The following is a 17,018-nucleotide window of genomic DNA, read 5'->3' on the forward strand; positions in this document are numbered from 1 at the left end:
CAGCATGTGCTCTAAAAGCCCCCAGCAGTGTTCTGCCTAACCCGCCTCACTATCAACTATCAGCTCTTGCCTTTATTCCTCGAGCGAGGAGGAGGAGGAGAGAGGGATGTTCTTTGAATTCTCTGGAATCTCTGAGTGTTACAAACCAGAGCACTTGACTGTTTTTCTTTTGTTTGTTTTTTCTCCCACTTAGTCATTGTGTGTATCCTTGTGTTTTGCAGCTGGTTCTGGATCCCTGCAAGGACCCCAAACCCCTCAGTCCACCACTAGTTCAATGGCAGAGGGGGGAGACCTGAAGCCCCCAACACCAGCCTCCACCCCACACACGCAAATGCCCCCAATGCCTGGCGTAAGGTACGATTCAAAAACCAGTGTCGTGCTTCTGTGGCGTTCGCACTAAAATCTCCACCTGTGTTGAAATTGGATCAGAGAAGCAAGAACTGGAATACGAAAACCAGCAAATTATGCTTTAAAGTTATCACTAGTCAACAGGAATATGAAAGGATTATAGTTATAAAGTATGCACTTTGGGCTTAGAAGACTACAGTAAAAACTGTCTTCTGTGTCTTGTTAGAGGGACAGACAGAAAACATTCAAAAAAAAATAAATTAACAAGAAAACTTAGAAAAGTCTTAATTACTATGAATTTTTCACATTCCACATTTTGCTAAAAAGCCATCTGTTTTCCTACAGGAGTAGTGTTAATCTACAGGATCCCTTTGCCGATGGCGGAGACCCGGCGTTTCCCAGGAGGAACGCCATGACTCCCAACTCTCAGGGCTATCAGCCTGGGATAGGCACCCCGGAGATGATGGGTCGGATGGGTCCCTACGAGTCCAACAAGGACCCTTTTGGAGGCATGAGGAAAGGTGAGCACCGTCCACGTAACCAAACCCCAGATTCTGTAAGGGTTCGTTCATAGCCATAACTAATATTATGTTTATTTATTTTTAGCAGGGGAACAGTTCATGCCACCCGGCCCCAACAGTGGAATGGGGGAACAGTATAACAGAGGTCCACCAGGCCCAATGGCCAACATGCCAATGAGCCAGAGGCAACAGTACCCGTATGGATATGAACGAAGGTAAATATACTATAGTTGTAAATAAGATAAGATGATTGTGATCTGACCTGTGCCATCTCAGTGTCCTTTTCTCTTTCCAACTAAATCAAATCACTTCATGATTATTGCTCGTTGCTTTTATAGACAAGAGCCAGGCATGGGCCCTGATGTCAACATGGGACCGGGAGCTCCTCAGCCCAACATGATGCCTTCTGGAGCTGACACAGGGATGTACTCGCCTAGCCGTCCTCCACCACAGCAACGGTCTGTACCATTCAGAGCAGAGACTATTCTGTATAAAGATTAAAAGGAGAGACATGGTTGCATGTCAGCATTTTGTCAGTGAGATCATTGATAGATTTAAAGATATTTACAGAGTTTCTTATTGTAACTGAATCGTTTACTGAAATGAAGACATATAGTAATCTGAGTGTGTATTTTTAGGCATGAGTCCTATACAAATCAGTTCCCTGGCCAAGGAGCTCCCCCTGGTGGGCCTTACCCAAATCAGCAGCCAGGAATGTATCCACAGCAGCAGCCAGTAAGAACAGTTTGTCCAGCATTTGCAGTACTCCTATTATTACTTGGGTTTCTCTTTTCAGTGTTCATGTAATGTACTATGTTCTGTTCCAGCTGAACAGAAGTATGAGCTGTTGCTAAAATTATTGTGCTCAGTTGAAGATTGTAATGCTTAATTTTGTGTGCTGACAGAACTACAAACGTCCTGTGGATGGTGGGTATTGTCCTCCTGCCAAGCGCCATGAGGGAGAAATGTACAACGTTCCTTACAGTGGGCAGCAACAGCCAGGACCCCAGTCCTCGGGGCCACAGAGCCAGCAGGACATGTATAATCAGTATAATGCATACCCTGGAGGGGAGCGCCGAGCGCCAGGCCCACAGAACCAGTTCCCCTTCCCCTTCGGACGGGATCGAGGGCCGTCCTCTGCAGGCCCCAATTCCCAGTCTCCGATGCCTCCCCAGATGATGGCAAGTCCCATGCCTTCAGGCCCCGATGGTTCCCAGGGCCCAATGTGGCAGGGCCGCAATGAGATGGGCTACCCCAACTATCCCAACCGACAGGGGCCCCCTGTGTCGGGCCAGGGTCCCGGCTTCCACGGCATGAACCGCTCAGAAGATATGATGCCATCAGATCAACGCATGAACCACGAGGGACAGTGGCCTGGCCACGCCAACCAGCGACAGCCTCCGTTTGTCCCCACAGGCTCTGGACCACCCATGACCAGATCCCTGCCCTCCACCTACTCGGCTTCCCAAAACCACATTCCTCAGGTGTCGAGCCCAGCATCCATGCCCCGATCCATGGAAAGCAGAACGTCGCCCAGCAAATCCCCCTATATGCATCCTGGAATTAAGGTGCAGAAAGCTGGACCTCCAGTTCCCGCGTCCCACATTGGCCAGGCTCCCGTGCAGCAACCCATGATCCGGCGAGATGTGGCCTTCCCTCCTGGCTCTGTGGAAGCTACCCAGCCCCACCTGAAACCCCGCAGGCGGCTCACCATGAAAGACATTGGTATAAAATTTGATTTGCCTGATAACTTGTAACATTACACATGTAATAAACAATATGCTTATGTCTACCTGACCTGGATTTACCATTTGATATTTCTCAGTTTGCGTTAAGACAGCTTTCAGATACGAATTGCGTATTCACACTAGGTGACACAAGTATGTAGTATGGAGTTAAAGTCCCAAGATTAGTAAACCTTTACATGTTATTTAAAGCTGCAGTGACCGATCATGGTTACTTTTAGTTATATTCATTCTGTTTCTATTTTCAAAGGCACTCCTGAGGCTTGGAGAGTAATGATGTCATTAAAGTCTGGCTTATTAGCTGAGAGCACCTGGGCCTTGGACACCATTAACATTCTGCTGTATGATGACAATAGCATTTCTACTTTTAACCTTTGCCAGGTAGGTTGCACACATCCACAACCTGTTAGCATTTGTTTCTGTCAACATTTCAGAATGACTTGTCAAATTTAGTGACCACCTTCTTTGCTTTCACAGCTACCTGGATTTCTGGAGCTGGTAGTGGAGTACTTCAGACGCTGTCTCATTGAGATCTTTGGCATCCTTAAGGAGTATGAAGTAGGAGACCCTGGCCAGCGCACCCTAATAGACCCCAATGCAGCTGAGGACTCTGATGATGAAATTCCCATGCCTGAGGGCGAGGACATGAATTCGGACGAGGAGGACGAGGAGGATGAGGAGGTAGAGGAAACAAAGACCAACCCTGACACTTCTTCACTGGTCCAGGTAAAGGAGGAGGAGGAGGAGGAAGAGGAGAACTCCCACAAAGATAAGTCTTCAGAGGATGAGGAAGATGAGAAGGAAAGGGAGTCTTCTATCAAGGAAGCCAATACCTCTACCTCAGGGTTCTCCCACGACCCCAGTATACACTCGGAAAAGCCCAAACAGGCCAGCAAGTTTGATAAACTCCCCATCAAGGTGGTGCGGAAGAAGAATCCCTTCCGGCTAAACCGCTTGTCCAAGCTTGGGCAGCGGCAGAGCTTTGACAGCGGCCTGATACACTGGAGCGTGGGTGGTGGTGACACTACTGAGCACATCCAGACCCACTTTGAGAGCCGGATGGAGCTTCTCAAGCAGCGAAAACAAACAACAGCAGCCGCTGACAACCGCAAGAAGGTCAAGGCGAATGGGACAGCGGCAGCAGCAGAGAACCCAGAGAAGCCTAAATCCAGTGGTGACGATAAGGTTCGGCAGCAGCAGCCCCAGTTTTCTGAACCTCACAAGTCTCCAACAAAGACTACCACGCCTCCTCTTCCCATTGGCGCACCAGTCACTGCCACCATTGACGATGTACTATCCGCTCGCCCGGGGTCGGTCACGGAGGAAGTAGTTCGTGGAGGTGCCGAGGAGCAGAAGGAGAACGGCAAGTATTTGTTCAGCATCAACCCCGATCTCCAGAGCCGCCGCAACATCAAGATCCTGGAGGATGAACCTCACAGCAAGGATGAAACGCCACTTAGCACTCTATCAGACTGGCAGGACTCGCTAGCTCGGCGCTGCATCTGCGTCTCCAACATTGTGAGGAGCCTCTCCTTCGTTCCTGGCAATGACCTGGAGATGTCCAAACACCCTGGCCTCCTGTTGCTGTTGGGCCGCCTGGTGCTGCTCCACCACAGGCACCCTGAACGCAAACAGGCGCCTGTTACCTACGAGAAGGACGAGGAAGACGAAGGCGTGAGCTGCGAGAGAGACGAGTGGTGGTGGGACTGCCTTGAAGTGTTAAGGGAGAACTGCCTGGTCACTCTGGCAAACATCTCCGGCCAGCTGGACCTTTCTATCTACCCAGAGAGCATATGCCTGCCTCTCCTTGATGGCCTGCTCCACTGGGCTGTGTGCCCTTCAGCAGAGGCCTTGGATCCCTTTCCCACGCTGGGGCCCCACGGCTCCCTTTCACCCCAGAGACTGGTCCTCGAGACCCTCAGCAAGCTCAGCATCCAGGACAACAACGTCGACCTCATTCTGGCCACTCCGCCATTCAGCCGCTTGGAGAAGCTCTACGGCTCGCTCGTGCGACTCGTCGGCGAGCGCAAGGTGGCCGTCTGCCGTGAAATGGCGGTGATCCTGCTAGCTAACCTAGCCCAGGGTGACAGCCTTGCAGCGCGAGCGATCGCCGTGCAGAAAGGCAGCGTGGGCAACCTACTGGGCTTCCTGGAGGACAGCCTAGCGGCTACGCAGTACCAGCAGAGCCAGAGCTCCCTGCTACAAATGCAGGGTGGACCCCAGTTTGAGCCTACTAGTGTGGACATGATGCGGCGGGCAGCGCGGGCTTTGCACGCCCTGGCTAAGGTGGAAGAAAACCACTCTGAATTCACTTTGTACGAGTCGCGGCTACTGGACATCTCAATGTCCCCACTTATGAACTCTCTGGTGTCCCAAGTAATCTGTGATGTACTGTTTCTGATCGGCCAGTCATGACAGCCGTGGAGAGGTTTCAGCTCTGCCTCTTTCTATTCCCCCTAAACCACCTTTTTGTGTGTGCGCGTGCGTGCGTGTGTCTGTTAGTTGCGCGTGAGTGACAAAAGCAAAACTTTTTTTTTTTAGTTTTTGTTTTTTTTTAATTTATGCAAAATCAACTCGGATTCCACTGTCTTTCTTACCCCTGCTTCTCTCTATAAGGAAGGAATATCATGAAGTAGCTGTTGATTTCAAACATCTGAAACTGAAAGAAACTGGCAAAGAAGAACAGACTGGGACCCAGGCATAGGACAGAGTGTGCTGCTGCCCTGTAGAAAAGACTTTTTTTTGTTTTTGTTTTTTTTTTATTGAAAAAAAAATCTCCAGAAAGAGAAAAAAAAAAAAGAAAAAACTGTAACCAAAGTTGCTGTCTCGTTTACAGTGAGTTTGGGGGATACACGTGTTCGCTTTCTCCCTCGGGGGAGGTGGGTCGTCAGGGGAAAGAGGGCACAGACTAAACAATATTATGGTTCATGTTTGGAGGCTACATAGACTCATGGACTGTGGTGTGGTATAATTGCTGTAACTTTGGATGCTATATACTCAGCCCCACAGGAACCACATTATTGGCTGTGAACAGATGTCTGTCATGGGAGGCCTGTGCAGTAGATTGTAGGACTTTTTTCTGTACTGTACACCTTAAAAACTGTAAACATACTGTAATAATACTGTTTCACACTGAGATCCGCTGGCTTGGCAGCAAACTGTAGTTTTTAAAACCAGTTTTAGTTAAATGTCGAGAGAGAAAAACGGCTTTCCCCCCAAAGTACGGTGAACCTACAACACCCCGACCTCTTCTCTTTGTCCCTTGATTGTATGACTTGACCCTTATATTCAAAAGTCACCTCTTTAGGACTGGTCCTCAACTCTAGATGCAGTCCAAGCTGCAGTGTATATATGATGTTGTACATTACACTTTCTCTTTCTCGACTTCTGTTGCTCTTCACCGTTTTTAATCTTTGACGAGTTTCCCTGCATCGAGAACGCCATGTGATTACTTGACGCCCGCCCTCTCCGTTACTTCAGCGCCTCACCCCGCTCGTATCATGCCGTGTGAGCGTGGGGACGGGGGTCGTTAAGCTGCTGTCAGATCCAGCGCCACCCCCTCCTCTCAGTAAACACAACTTCAACTTTCTGTTCGTCTGGGTGTAGAGAATATTAACACAAATCGTTTCCATTCGAGCTCCTTCATAAACGACAAACTAGACCTTGATGAAGAAACTGTTTTTATTTTATTTTATTTTTCAGTGATGCGGATTCTGCATATTTGTATTTCAGATGATGTAGCTAAAAACTTGATGTAAATTCCTCTTTTTTCCTTTTTTTTGGCTTAATGAATATCATTTATTCAGTATGAAATCTTTATACTATATGTTCCACGTGTTAAGAATAAATGTACATTAAATCTTCGTAAGACATTTGCTGTGGATTTATTTATTATTCTTCTTTACATGGTTGAGGCCGCAGTGAATAAAGCCCTGAATTTTTTATTTGGCTCGCATTTCACTCGCGCTGAGACAATCTGATACGACTAAAGCAGCTCAGAGCGCTTGTGTTTTGCTGACGCTTTTGATATTTACACACGGATGCGGAGACACGGCACATCTCATCTCTGTGCAGTATGCTGCTTATTGAATGCACAGCCATGTTTTCCCATCCCTGTATTGATTGACATCTCACCCCCATGTTACAAGGCTGTCCTTGTCCCTGGGTCGCACATGCTGATATTTACATATATATTTACATTACTTGGGGAACAGCCAGAGCGCTTCGATACATACAGATAAGCTAGGAGCTGACATTTACTGCGAGAAAAGCTGACTTTTTTTCCCCCTCCAGAATATCATCTGATGTTTTGACAAAAGTTGAATTCAGTTTGGAGACGGCAGAGCACCTGGTTTAATGTGTGATGGGGGGGGAAAGCACCCCTACTTATTTAGCTACAGCCGACAGGATAATGAAGTTTTAAAGTATTTCCATTCTTGTCCTCAACGGAGAGACAAAATAGCATCCATAAAAACAAAACAGTCGGCATGAGCTAAATGTGGCACCAGGTACGTTTTCAAAGCCTGCTGCTGCTTCTTGATGTTGTTTTACTTTAGTCGTATTTATTCAGCAAGTCTCACTGAGATCAAGACGCAGGAAAAAAGTAAAGTCCTGGCTTGCTTTAGTGTGTGACTTTAGTGAAATGCTTCAAGGCAATGGATCTAAAATAACCCCAAGTGCTATAGATAAGTCCCAGAGATCACCCGCAAATTCAGATCATAATAAAAGGAGAGATATACATAAAGTGCAGCTTAAACGGCTCTGAAGGCTCACCAACCAATTTAGTATTGTACGTCTCGCTCCCTACCACTGAAAATTTGAGTTAACAAACGTTAACATGCTTTTTTCTTATTTTAAAATAATGAAACTGTACTTGCACAGAAGTCATTTGTTTGCTGATATATGTTGAGCTGTTTCAAATGTTTGATTTCAAATGTTGTTTCACGTAGTTGCTCCATTTTTGCTCACTTGCATCTTGTAGTGCTAGCTAGATGGCTACATGCTGAAGTTCAGCAAGAAGAGCACTGACTGCTGTGTACATGAATACATGGCAGACACAAGAATGGGGAATGGGAGCCGGCTTAATGGTAAGTGGAACTGTGGGACGATTTGCAGGACAAGTGTCGCCTGAAAGCAACGCCAGGCTGTAGCACACACAAAATCAGCTCCCTTTATTTAATATGTTTTAATTTGCCTAATTTGATTTAATTGATTATTGATCGAAGATGGCAGGTCACTGTTCTCGATGGCTACCATTAACCCCTGCATGGGATTATAGTGTTTCCCACAGAAGTAGACAGCGTTTGTGGGAGTAGCAGGAGGAGGCAACATGCAAAGTTTGATGGTGTGCTTCATCCTTGGTGAGCTTGATCTACACATTTGGACCTACTTTTACTGCTCAACGGGAATCACCTGATGGTTTTAGTCCTCTCTCTAATACTATAGAGTCTTTACTTACAATATAAACAATCCAAATTCAATGAAAGAGGTGCTCATCATTTTTATATATTCAAGTGCATAGTGTGGGAGATGTCATAGGGCTTTGAGGAAATCAGATGTAAAGCACAATATTTATGAGTGTTTTAAGTTGTAAATCAGTCAGATTTGACCCAAACACGACAGAAGTGTTAATTTTGTCCCACTGTAATCTCTTCAAGTCATTTGTCAGTAATCAGAGTAAGCAGAGGTCTTTATAGAGTCCTTGTAGGTGGGTATCATGCATCATGCCTGTAACGGCTCGTTTTGACAGTGACCAGTTACTGTACACATTGATTGGGGGTTATTTTAGGTAAGTTTAATAATCGTTTGAATAATCTTTGATCAACACCAAAGAGAAACTAAAGCCTAAGCAGTAATTTATAATAGAGAGATGATGTTTGTTTTAAGGCGAAGTGGTTGAGTCTGTGCCGAACAACAGACCTCGACTTATGGAGCCAGTTATGAACTCTTCTTCTCTGTCAGCATCTCAGTAGATCCCTACTAAGGAGAGCCATTAAAACAACCCCCAGTTCGTCTACGAACCTACTCAGCGCCATTCATACCGCCACCTGAAGCCAGCTGAGGCCTAAAGACATCTGTCATGGATTTCTTTTTTTTCAAAGAGCCATGACAAACACTCTTGACAGCCAGTAGTAAACACATGCTGCCAGAAATTTTCCAGGTCTCTAAAGAGATTCTCGAGCCGTTATAATCACATCAACAAAGCACTTAACAAATCTCCCAAAGCCACGTCCCACTCATCCAGAGAGTCTTCCAATGTACAGTAGTGCTGGCAGCACTGATTCCAGAGCATGTTGTGCTGAGCTGCGTACACACTGGAAACGATTCACTCGTCGTGCATCGCTTTGAAGCTGCCAGCCGGTCGCTTGCAGACATTCCAGGCTCCCGTGACCTTATAATGTATTTACTAGCAGGTTATATATGTCAATCACGGGTCGTCTTCACTCTCATTGACTTCAGTCACTAACCTGAAAGTTTATTGCAGGTCCACTTTGCCTCACCAGCAGTTATTTCACATGTAATTGCATGAAGTTGCCAAATATCTTTCACCTTCTATGGTCTCTGGTCACCACGTTACTTCCAGTGTGGACACGTCCCCTTTCTTTCCCTTCCTTACAAAACAGATTTTAGATGAGTAAGTACTTTTTGATTGCCAACATCTGCAGTTGTTAAAGCAGTAGATGATCATATGCAGCATGTAGAAGATTGGAGCAGGTTTATGATGCTTTATATGCATCAACTGAGGAATCGTGTCTTTCATTTTATTTAACATTTACACTCAGTATTTAATTTGTATGAACTTTTTCCTATAAGTCAGCCGGCTCCTCTCTCTGCTCTAAAGACATGGTGCCCTCATCTGGTCACAACATCAAATTACAGCGTGTATCTGCATAACTGCTGTAAAAGTATGTCTTAGGGAGCAACTCTAACACACTAACTTCTTGTATTGGGCCAACCTTTATTTCTTTATACTTCCAAGGAGCCAGACTTTGTTATATTTTTTTTTTTTAAAGCTCTAAGGTTTTTCAGTGGATATTGGCTACTTTTGCACAAATTTCCACTCCTTGTACTTGTACATTTTCAGAAAATGCTTCTTTTTTTGTTTTTTTGTGTAAAGTCACTTAACAAACACCAAAGAAACTCAAGGGATGAACCAATGTTTTGTCTACAAATAACACACAACTTTGCAAAGAACCAGTTTTAAATATTTAGTTATTGTGTTCCTAACAGCCTAACACAAAACAATTTGTTGAACAGCATCTGAAAAGTCATGCTCTTAAGAAGTAGGAAAAGATATCTAGCAATGACCTGACACAGGATTTGGCATCTGGCTGTTCAGGCGATCCGTCTACTGTTGATCAAAGCCTCATCTGAGATGCTTTCAGTGGATCAGTGGCTGTCAAGAAGCCACTCTTTAGGAAGGGAAATGGGGAGAAAAGACTGAGGTATTCAAAATTACACAAAAACCGGACTGAAATGAAATGGCAACAGGTGGTATGGAGAGCTGAAAATATTATTTTGGTTTTATTTGTCATCATTATATATGCAGGATGTCAGGAGAGAAGTACAAGGCACAAGAGTATCTACAGTCATCTGTAAAACATGAATAAATCTGTCTTATGTCAATATACTCTACCGCTACTGTTAGCCTGAATGTAAAAATCCCATTACACTTTTTTAGGATAGAAGTATAACTTTGGAATAATGTACCAATTTAAAGAAAGAAGAAACTCTGGATTAAACTAAAAAAAAAAAGGAGGGGAAAAAACAAGGAAACGATAAGTAATAAATACATTATTAATAAACGTCACAACACTGACGTGGAATGGCGACAGCTGGATGCTAGCAAACATCTGTATTTAGCGAAACAACAGGTTACTCTGGCAAACCTAAAAAAGTTAAGTACGACCAAGAATAACCTTCATACATTAGAACATAAATATATAATGTTCTTAAAAGCACAAACTACACAAATAAGAATAAAAATGCTGACTCCGTCACACCTGCTCCAGAAATGTCTAATAATTAGGCCAACAACGTCACTGCACGATTCAACCGCAAGGGGGCAAACTAGGCTTTTCTGATGAGGGCGCTCTCTCTCAAATAAACAATGATACATTGTGTGTGTGTGTGTGTGTGTGTGTGTGTTCAGGTCATTTACTGTCCCTCAGGTTGGGGTATGTTGATACATAGTGAGCAGCCAGACATGAGCCACCTTCTTCTCCCAGGAGTTTTGTTTAGCTCACTGGAGTTTGGACTTAAAGAGTTTGTTTTGTGGCATCTTGCATAAAAGGAAAGCCAGAGGCTGGAGAGGACAACCTTAACGTAGACATTACATATGAACCTTATTTATTTAAATGGTTTTCATATTATTATCATTGTCCCTTTAATCAGAGTGAATTCAGGAGGGAGAACGTAAAGCAGGCCATTATCCCCTTATGATAGTTTGCTTTGTAGCTCAGTGTACATGGGTGAATATGGATGCACAAAAAGTGCAGTTGTTTACTGTGAAGCACTAAGGAACATGGAAGGTCATCAACAGCTCATATATGTATATTTTTTGTCATATTAAGTATAATTGATATGAATGATCCCACAGTTCTGTTGTAATAACTTCAAACTATATATGTGCCCTTGTCAAGACGATGGGTCAGATTGGGAATCAAAAGGGGAAGAGGAGGCTAGAGAGGAGCCTCATCCTAAGTACTTTGGCTTATATCCTTTTTGTTAATCTAAAAAGACCTGAAAGTATCAATGAGCTGAACATGCATTTGGTGATGCATAAATAGTAAAGGGACTGTTCTTATATAAAGCACATTTCCACTCTACTTCAGCACTAAAAGCACAACATGTTTCATTCACAAAAGCTTTTATTCTCCATCCAAGTGCTTTCTATGTGACATTCACAATAACAAATGCACCAGGAATAACTCAGGGTTATTTGTATATAAAGGCACCAAATCTCAAACCAGAGGTTTATTTGCAAGGTTTAGTGTTGATGACAAGCAGTCGACCATGAACTGTAAGTATAGGAAAACAACGTCCTCAGAGGCTTGGTTTTGGAAAAGGGTCTTCACTTCTGCTCCTTTATGATGAAATGTTTCAGTGCACTTTAAAAAAAAAAAAAAAAAAAAGTTTTGCCAAACAAAAAACATGATCACTTTGTGTACAATTATCAAGTGGTCAGTGAGTTACAAGTGTTTTTCCTTTGATAGTGCGGGATGGTTGTTTCTGTCCTGATGTGCTAGATAGCACTCAGGCTAGCTGCAGAGCTGATGCATTCGTCTGCAGGTCAGAGTGACCTGCTGGGGGTAACAAACAAGGACACACACAGATTTTCACAATACATGCCAGGACAGACCAAGGAATAGAAATCTACTCCTTGGTTAGAAGGGTGCTCTTGTGGACCCAATAGATCCACAGCGGGTCTTCTGGTGCACTTTTTGGGTCCTTTTAACTCAGTGCCATCAGGAACCGTGTCACAGCGATTTTAATGTTTTCTCTAGAAATTTAACTACTGACATAGTCTGAACAATACGTTCAAATTAAAACTCAGAGGAAAGTAGTTTGCAGAGAAATTATTGGAATGTCTCCTTACAACGCGACCACAGCTGAACCATGACTCAGAAGCTTGAGCCATCTGTCTAAACAGATTTCAGCCAAGACTTAAAGAAAAAAAAAAAGTCTCCAGAAAGTAAATAGCCCAGTCTCCCGTCCCCCACAGGAAGCAATTGAGATGTTTCAACTGATCTGACTCAGAGGACATCATTTTGTAGGCTGGGCGTTTACACACAGCTCTTAACTGCGTCACGTTTGCTTTAATCTGGGCAGAGCTAGGTGCAAGTCATCCAGGCTAATACATACAATGACACAAGTGTTTACAATAACTGGACTCTTGAGAGGTACATTATGCTGCACAGTGCATTGCTTATACTTCTCAGCTGCTTTAGAGAACGCAACTTTTCATAACAGTCGTTTGCAAATAAGCTAGAGTAAGATTGTGTGTTCCCTGAAGTGGATCTTTGCATCAGGAGCAATCCCCCCCCAAAGAGTAGTTTAGCATCACATCATTTACTCACTAGAGGGCACCAAGTCTACATCCATAGACACACAAGCTTTGGCTTTTACTAGTACCTCACAACTGGGAGATGAAGTCAAGACAGAAGACAAGATTTCAATTTAATAATTTATTTAAGAAAACGTTCATCTATGTCTTCTTGCTGCACCTGTTGGTAGGAGAGACACCTTAGATACCAGCCAGACATAAACAGAACAAAGTAATGAGATACTCACCTTCTAGTATCTTGGACGTAGCTTGATTGTCATCCATTTGGCATGCGGATGCTCAAATTTGCTTGGGTTGAGATATTCCATCTGCTGTGGGGGAGGTGTGGTAGTTTGTGGCACCTGCTCGACCTCTTTGTCCCCAAGCCGCCTGATAGCATAGCCTCCAAAGTGTTCAGGAATCTCATAGATCCTCCTGTTACTTCCATAGGCAGGCAGACTAGGAACTTCCTGGGCTGGATTCCTGATTCCCCATGGTGCTTGAAGAGGGTTGCTACTGGTAGGCCTCCGCTCTGTGAAGGTGTAGCTGGGTTTGTAGCTCACCATCATGTTCAAAGTGGAAGACGGCATGTAGCCTACTCGGGTGCTCCCAGTATTTGCAGGAAGCAATGTGTTTCCGTATGATTTCCTAAAGCCATGGACGGGGAAGTCTCTAGCAATACTTAAAGGTTCAGATTTATGTTGAGTGACCCGTTTTGCAGGAGCGCTTGCTGATGTTTGGCCCCGTACAGCTGCACTGGCAGGTTTCTGTGCTACAGAATGCTGAGAGGCTGGTTTAAACAAGGAGCTTCCTGTAAGAGATGCGGCGCTGCTGGATCCAGCCTTGCTAGTTTGGGGTGCACCCCACTGAAATGGCCAAGTCATTTCCTTGTTGCTATCAGGAAGCCTGTTCTGGTTTTGACCGAGTCCATTCAGCGAGTTCCCACTTGCAACAGCAGCAGAAAGGCTAAAAGAGGAGCGGTTTGGCACCTCCTGAGCATTAACGCCCTTCATATTTGTGTACCAGTTAGGTTTTGTCTCCAAGCTGCTCTGCACTAACCTCACCAAGCTTTGGGCTGGTTCTGAAACAGTCGGTTTATAGCTGCTAGCAGAAAGCCCTTCACTATAGCCTCTGTTAACTGTAGTCCCTGTGCTGAGGCTACTGCTGTGAGCTACTCGTGGAGAAATGAAGGCCTGTCTGATTTGATCCTGGGAATAGCTGCCATCTAGTCTTAGTCTACCATCTTGCTGTGAAAAGCCAACATATCCATTACTGTTGCGCATCTGGGGGCTATATGCTGAGAAAGAAATAGAGTGTAAGCCCACTGTGGTAATAAATCACAGCACTAAAATAACTTAAACATATAAATTCCCCACTTACTTCGTGTAGCCCATGAACAGCACACATGCTCTGCTTGAACTAAGAAAATCAGCAATATCCTGCTCAGAAGCAAAACATCAAGGTCAGGAGAAATGGGACAACAACAAGGTGTAATAGAATAGCTGCAAAGTAGAGCCTTACCCCAAACCAGCTCCACAAGCCCTTCCAGATTTCCAAAGCATGCTGCCTTACTCAAAGCAACAGTAACACAAACACTCTGACGCTGCTCACTCTGCATGTGTGTACCGCAAAGAGGTGACATTTCTTGCAACCTGTATCCAATCACAGGCTAATGAGCAGACTGTTTACAGCTGCTGTTGTGCTGCTGTCAGGCTGAATGCTGGAGATTGTTCCAGAAAGCAGGTCTGACAAAGTCTCATCCTGAAGTCAGAGTCGATTAACTCGTTTTTTGGTTACAGATGATCAGTTAGCTCAGTCGACTGTAACTTTGTTCACACAGAGTTACGTGTGTAGGGGTAGTGGAAAAAACCTCATCATCATCACCATAGCAACTGGGAAAGTATAAAACTGAGCCTTAAGTTTATAAATCATTTTGGGGATTTTTCTTTCACCTTTATTAGAGAATTTTTGTAAAGATGAGACAGGAAAGTAGAGAAGATGTGCAGCGAAGGGAGTCAGAGGGGTCAGAACCAAACCTGGGCTCTTATATTGAGACTCATGCCTTCTGGTCATCTGCTCAACCACTAAGTTAAATCAGCATCCCACAGAGCCTTAGGTTTATTTGGGGGAATAAGGAACACGAGTGTCAGTGTGAATTATAACATTTTTCTAAAATAAATAAATAAATAAAAATGGAGGGGAGCACTTTCCTTTCGCATCATCTGCTCAGTCATCCTAGCTTGAATCTTTTATTAATAGACCAAACTGGAAATCCATCAAACCTTCACATTTATTTTTCTTGTAAATCTCAATATATTTTTATTATGCTTTAACCTGAAATAGAGAAAATGCAAATGAAACCAACTGAATGTAGCACTATGGATCAAACAGATACATATAGAGCAGCTCAATTTATATAGCTCCTCATATCTAGAAGTTTACTTACATGTTTTTATACAGCATCAAATCCCAACATCAGTCAATGAAGGTGCTTTATAAAGTAAGATGAAGACCCTACAATATTACAACAGTGGAAAGGAAAAACTCTCTTTTAACAGGAAGGAACTTTTTACAGAACGAGGCTCAGGGAGGGGAAGCCACCTGCTCCTGATGGGAGAAAGACAGGATGAAAGGCATACTGTGGAAGAGAGCCATCCATCCCGTCAGGGTCATGGGGTGCTGGAACCTATCCCAGCTGCCATAGGGCGAGCGGCAGGGTACAGCCCGGACACATCACCAATCTGACACTGGGCTAACGCAGAGAGACAGATAACCATCGACAGCTATGGGCGATTTAACATGACCCCGCTAACTGCAGATCTTTGGACTGCAGGAGGCAGCCGGAGAGAACCTCAGAAAGGCCCTAGCCAGATGGAAGAGTCAGGACCTCCTTCCTATAAGGCAGTAGTACTAAGCACCACACCACCATGATGCCCAAAAGAGTGTCAGAGATTAATCATCAGCAATAATGATTAAATGCAGCACAGTGAGTGAAGAAGAAATACTCATCATAGGATTTTCAATCAGCCTCTAGGCCCAGGCTCCTCCAGCAAGGCACCAACAAGTAAACCGACACTGACTTCAACGGGCCATGACAAGGTAACACCAATCTCAGCATTTTCAAAAAGGCAAACCCAGGAGTTGAAGAGGAGTTGGAGGAGATTAGGAAATCGCTTAATTTCATGTCTGATGAACTGAGCCACTGGGCCTTGTTTATTTTCCATTTTTGTTGTGTTGGTGCCTTAACCCAAGTATTAACTTGAGTTCTGTTACAGATAATTTGCTGCTTCAAAGTCATGTAAATACTAGAATATACCATGATGAATAAACAATGAAAAATATCTGAATCCTTTCAGTCTTTGTTTTGCATGTTTTATTTGTTTAGTATTGATGTTTTTATTGTGATTGCATGCAATGTGAGATTGCCTCTGCTCCATGTTTATGGAAAGATTTACGCTGTGTCACACGAAAATATTCCTTTGCAGCATTTGATTGAAAATAATTACTTTGATTCCATCACATCTTAAATGAATAGTGTTTAATGTCTGTTTACCCTGTTGTTTAGCCAAAAGTGGCTAAACAACAGGGTATGCTACATGACCTAATGGATGAGATAAAACAACTAAAAAACTTGATAAAGGAGAAGGACAAGAAAATAGACAACTTGGAACAGCAAATCGAGGACCTTGAACAATACACAAGAATGGATGACTTAGTGATAAGTGGACTGGAGACGCAACACCAAACCTACGCCAGAGTAACAGCTGGCGGAGGTAAAGACGGTGAAGATGCCCCAGTAGAGGAGCTGCAAACGCTTGAACAGCAAGTGATAAAATTCCTTCAAACGAAGAATGTAAGTATTCAGAGCCATCATATCGCCGCATGCCACACGCTCCCCAGAAAAGACAGTAAAACAAAGCCTCCAAAAGTTGATTCTGTTCATCTGGACGTAGCGTTTTGTGGGAGAAACGTTTCGTCACTCATCCAAGTGACTTCTTCAGTCTCAGCTGACTGCAGGTTTCCCCAATCTTATAAACAGTACATTTGCATAATGACTGAAACCAGCCCACTGAAGGAACAATGGGCTGTGAGGTCAGTTCCTTAATCATAATTATGCAAATTCTCATGACCATTGATCAACAACCACTGATCAAAGACCACTGATCAATGGCCATGAGTACCATTCACAGAGAGTTGGGGAATGGCTGCAATCACAGCATTGTATGATGGTGACAGATGTACCCTTTGGCCCCCTCCTCGATTCAGAGATGGTCTTTCCCTTTTCACGTAAATGGCCTCCTTGACTCCGCGCTCAAACCAGCGTTCCTTCCTGTCCAGGATGTGTACATCCTCATCCTT

At 44.1% G+C, this 17,018-nt stretch overlaps 2 protein-coding genes across 2 annotated transcripts in view; one reads left to right on the forward strand and one right to left on the reverse strand.

Annotated features, from left to right (window-relative positions):
- Nucleotides 1-6,503, forward strand: part of arid1ab (AT-rich interaction domain 1Ab) — a 54,811-nt gene extending 48,308 nt beyond the window's left edge. Inside the window, exons 13-20 of the mRNA XM_087835417.1 lie at nt 222-354; nt 694-869; nt 955-1,084; nt 1,208-1,327; nt 1,508-1,604; nt 1,775-2,594; nt 2,865-2,995; nt 3,092-6,503. Coding sequence (XP_087691543.1) covers nt 222-354; nt 694-869; nt 955-1,084; nt 1,208-1,327; nt 1,508-1,604; nt 1,775-2,594; nt 2,865-2,995; nt 3,092-5,029 — 3,545 coding nt within the window. The 3' untranslated portion in view covers nt 5,030-6,503. The remainder of the gene's footprint in view (nt 1-221; nt 355-693; nt 870-954; nt 1,085-1,207; nt 1,328-1,507; nt 1,605-1,774; nt 2,595-2,864; nt 2,996-3,091) is intronic.
- A 6,314-nt stretch (nt 6,504-12,817) lies between these two features.
- LOC148096786 (uncharacterized) lies at nt 12,818-14,221 on the reverse strand. The gene is made up of 4 exons (XM_087835293.1): nt 14,181-14,221; nt 14,040-14,098; nt 12,908-13,956; nt 12,818-12,840 (listed from the first exon to the last, which is right to left on the reverse strand). The coding sequence occupies exons 1-3, from the start codon at nt 14,219-14,221 to the stop codon at nt 12,911-12,913; spliced, it is 1,146 nt and encodes a 381-aa protein (XP_087691419.1). The 3' UTR covers nt 12,818-12,840; nt 12,908-12,910.
- Between the last annotated feature and the right edge of the window lie 2,797 nt (nt 14,222-17,018).

This window comes from Neolamprologus brichardi, chromosome 22, assembly GCF_056152115.1.
Source record: "Neolamprologus brichardi isolate AB-2024 chromosome 22, ASM5615211v1, whole genome shotgun sequence".
NCBI lineage: Eukaryota > Metazoa > Chordata > Actinopteri > Cichliformes > Cichlidae > Neolamprologus > Neolamprologus brichardi.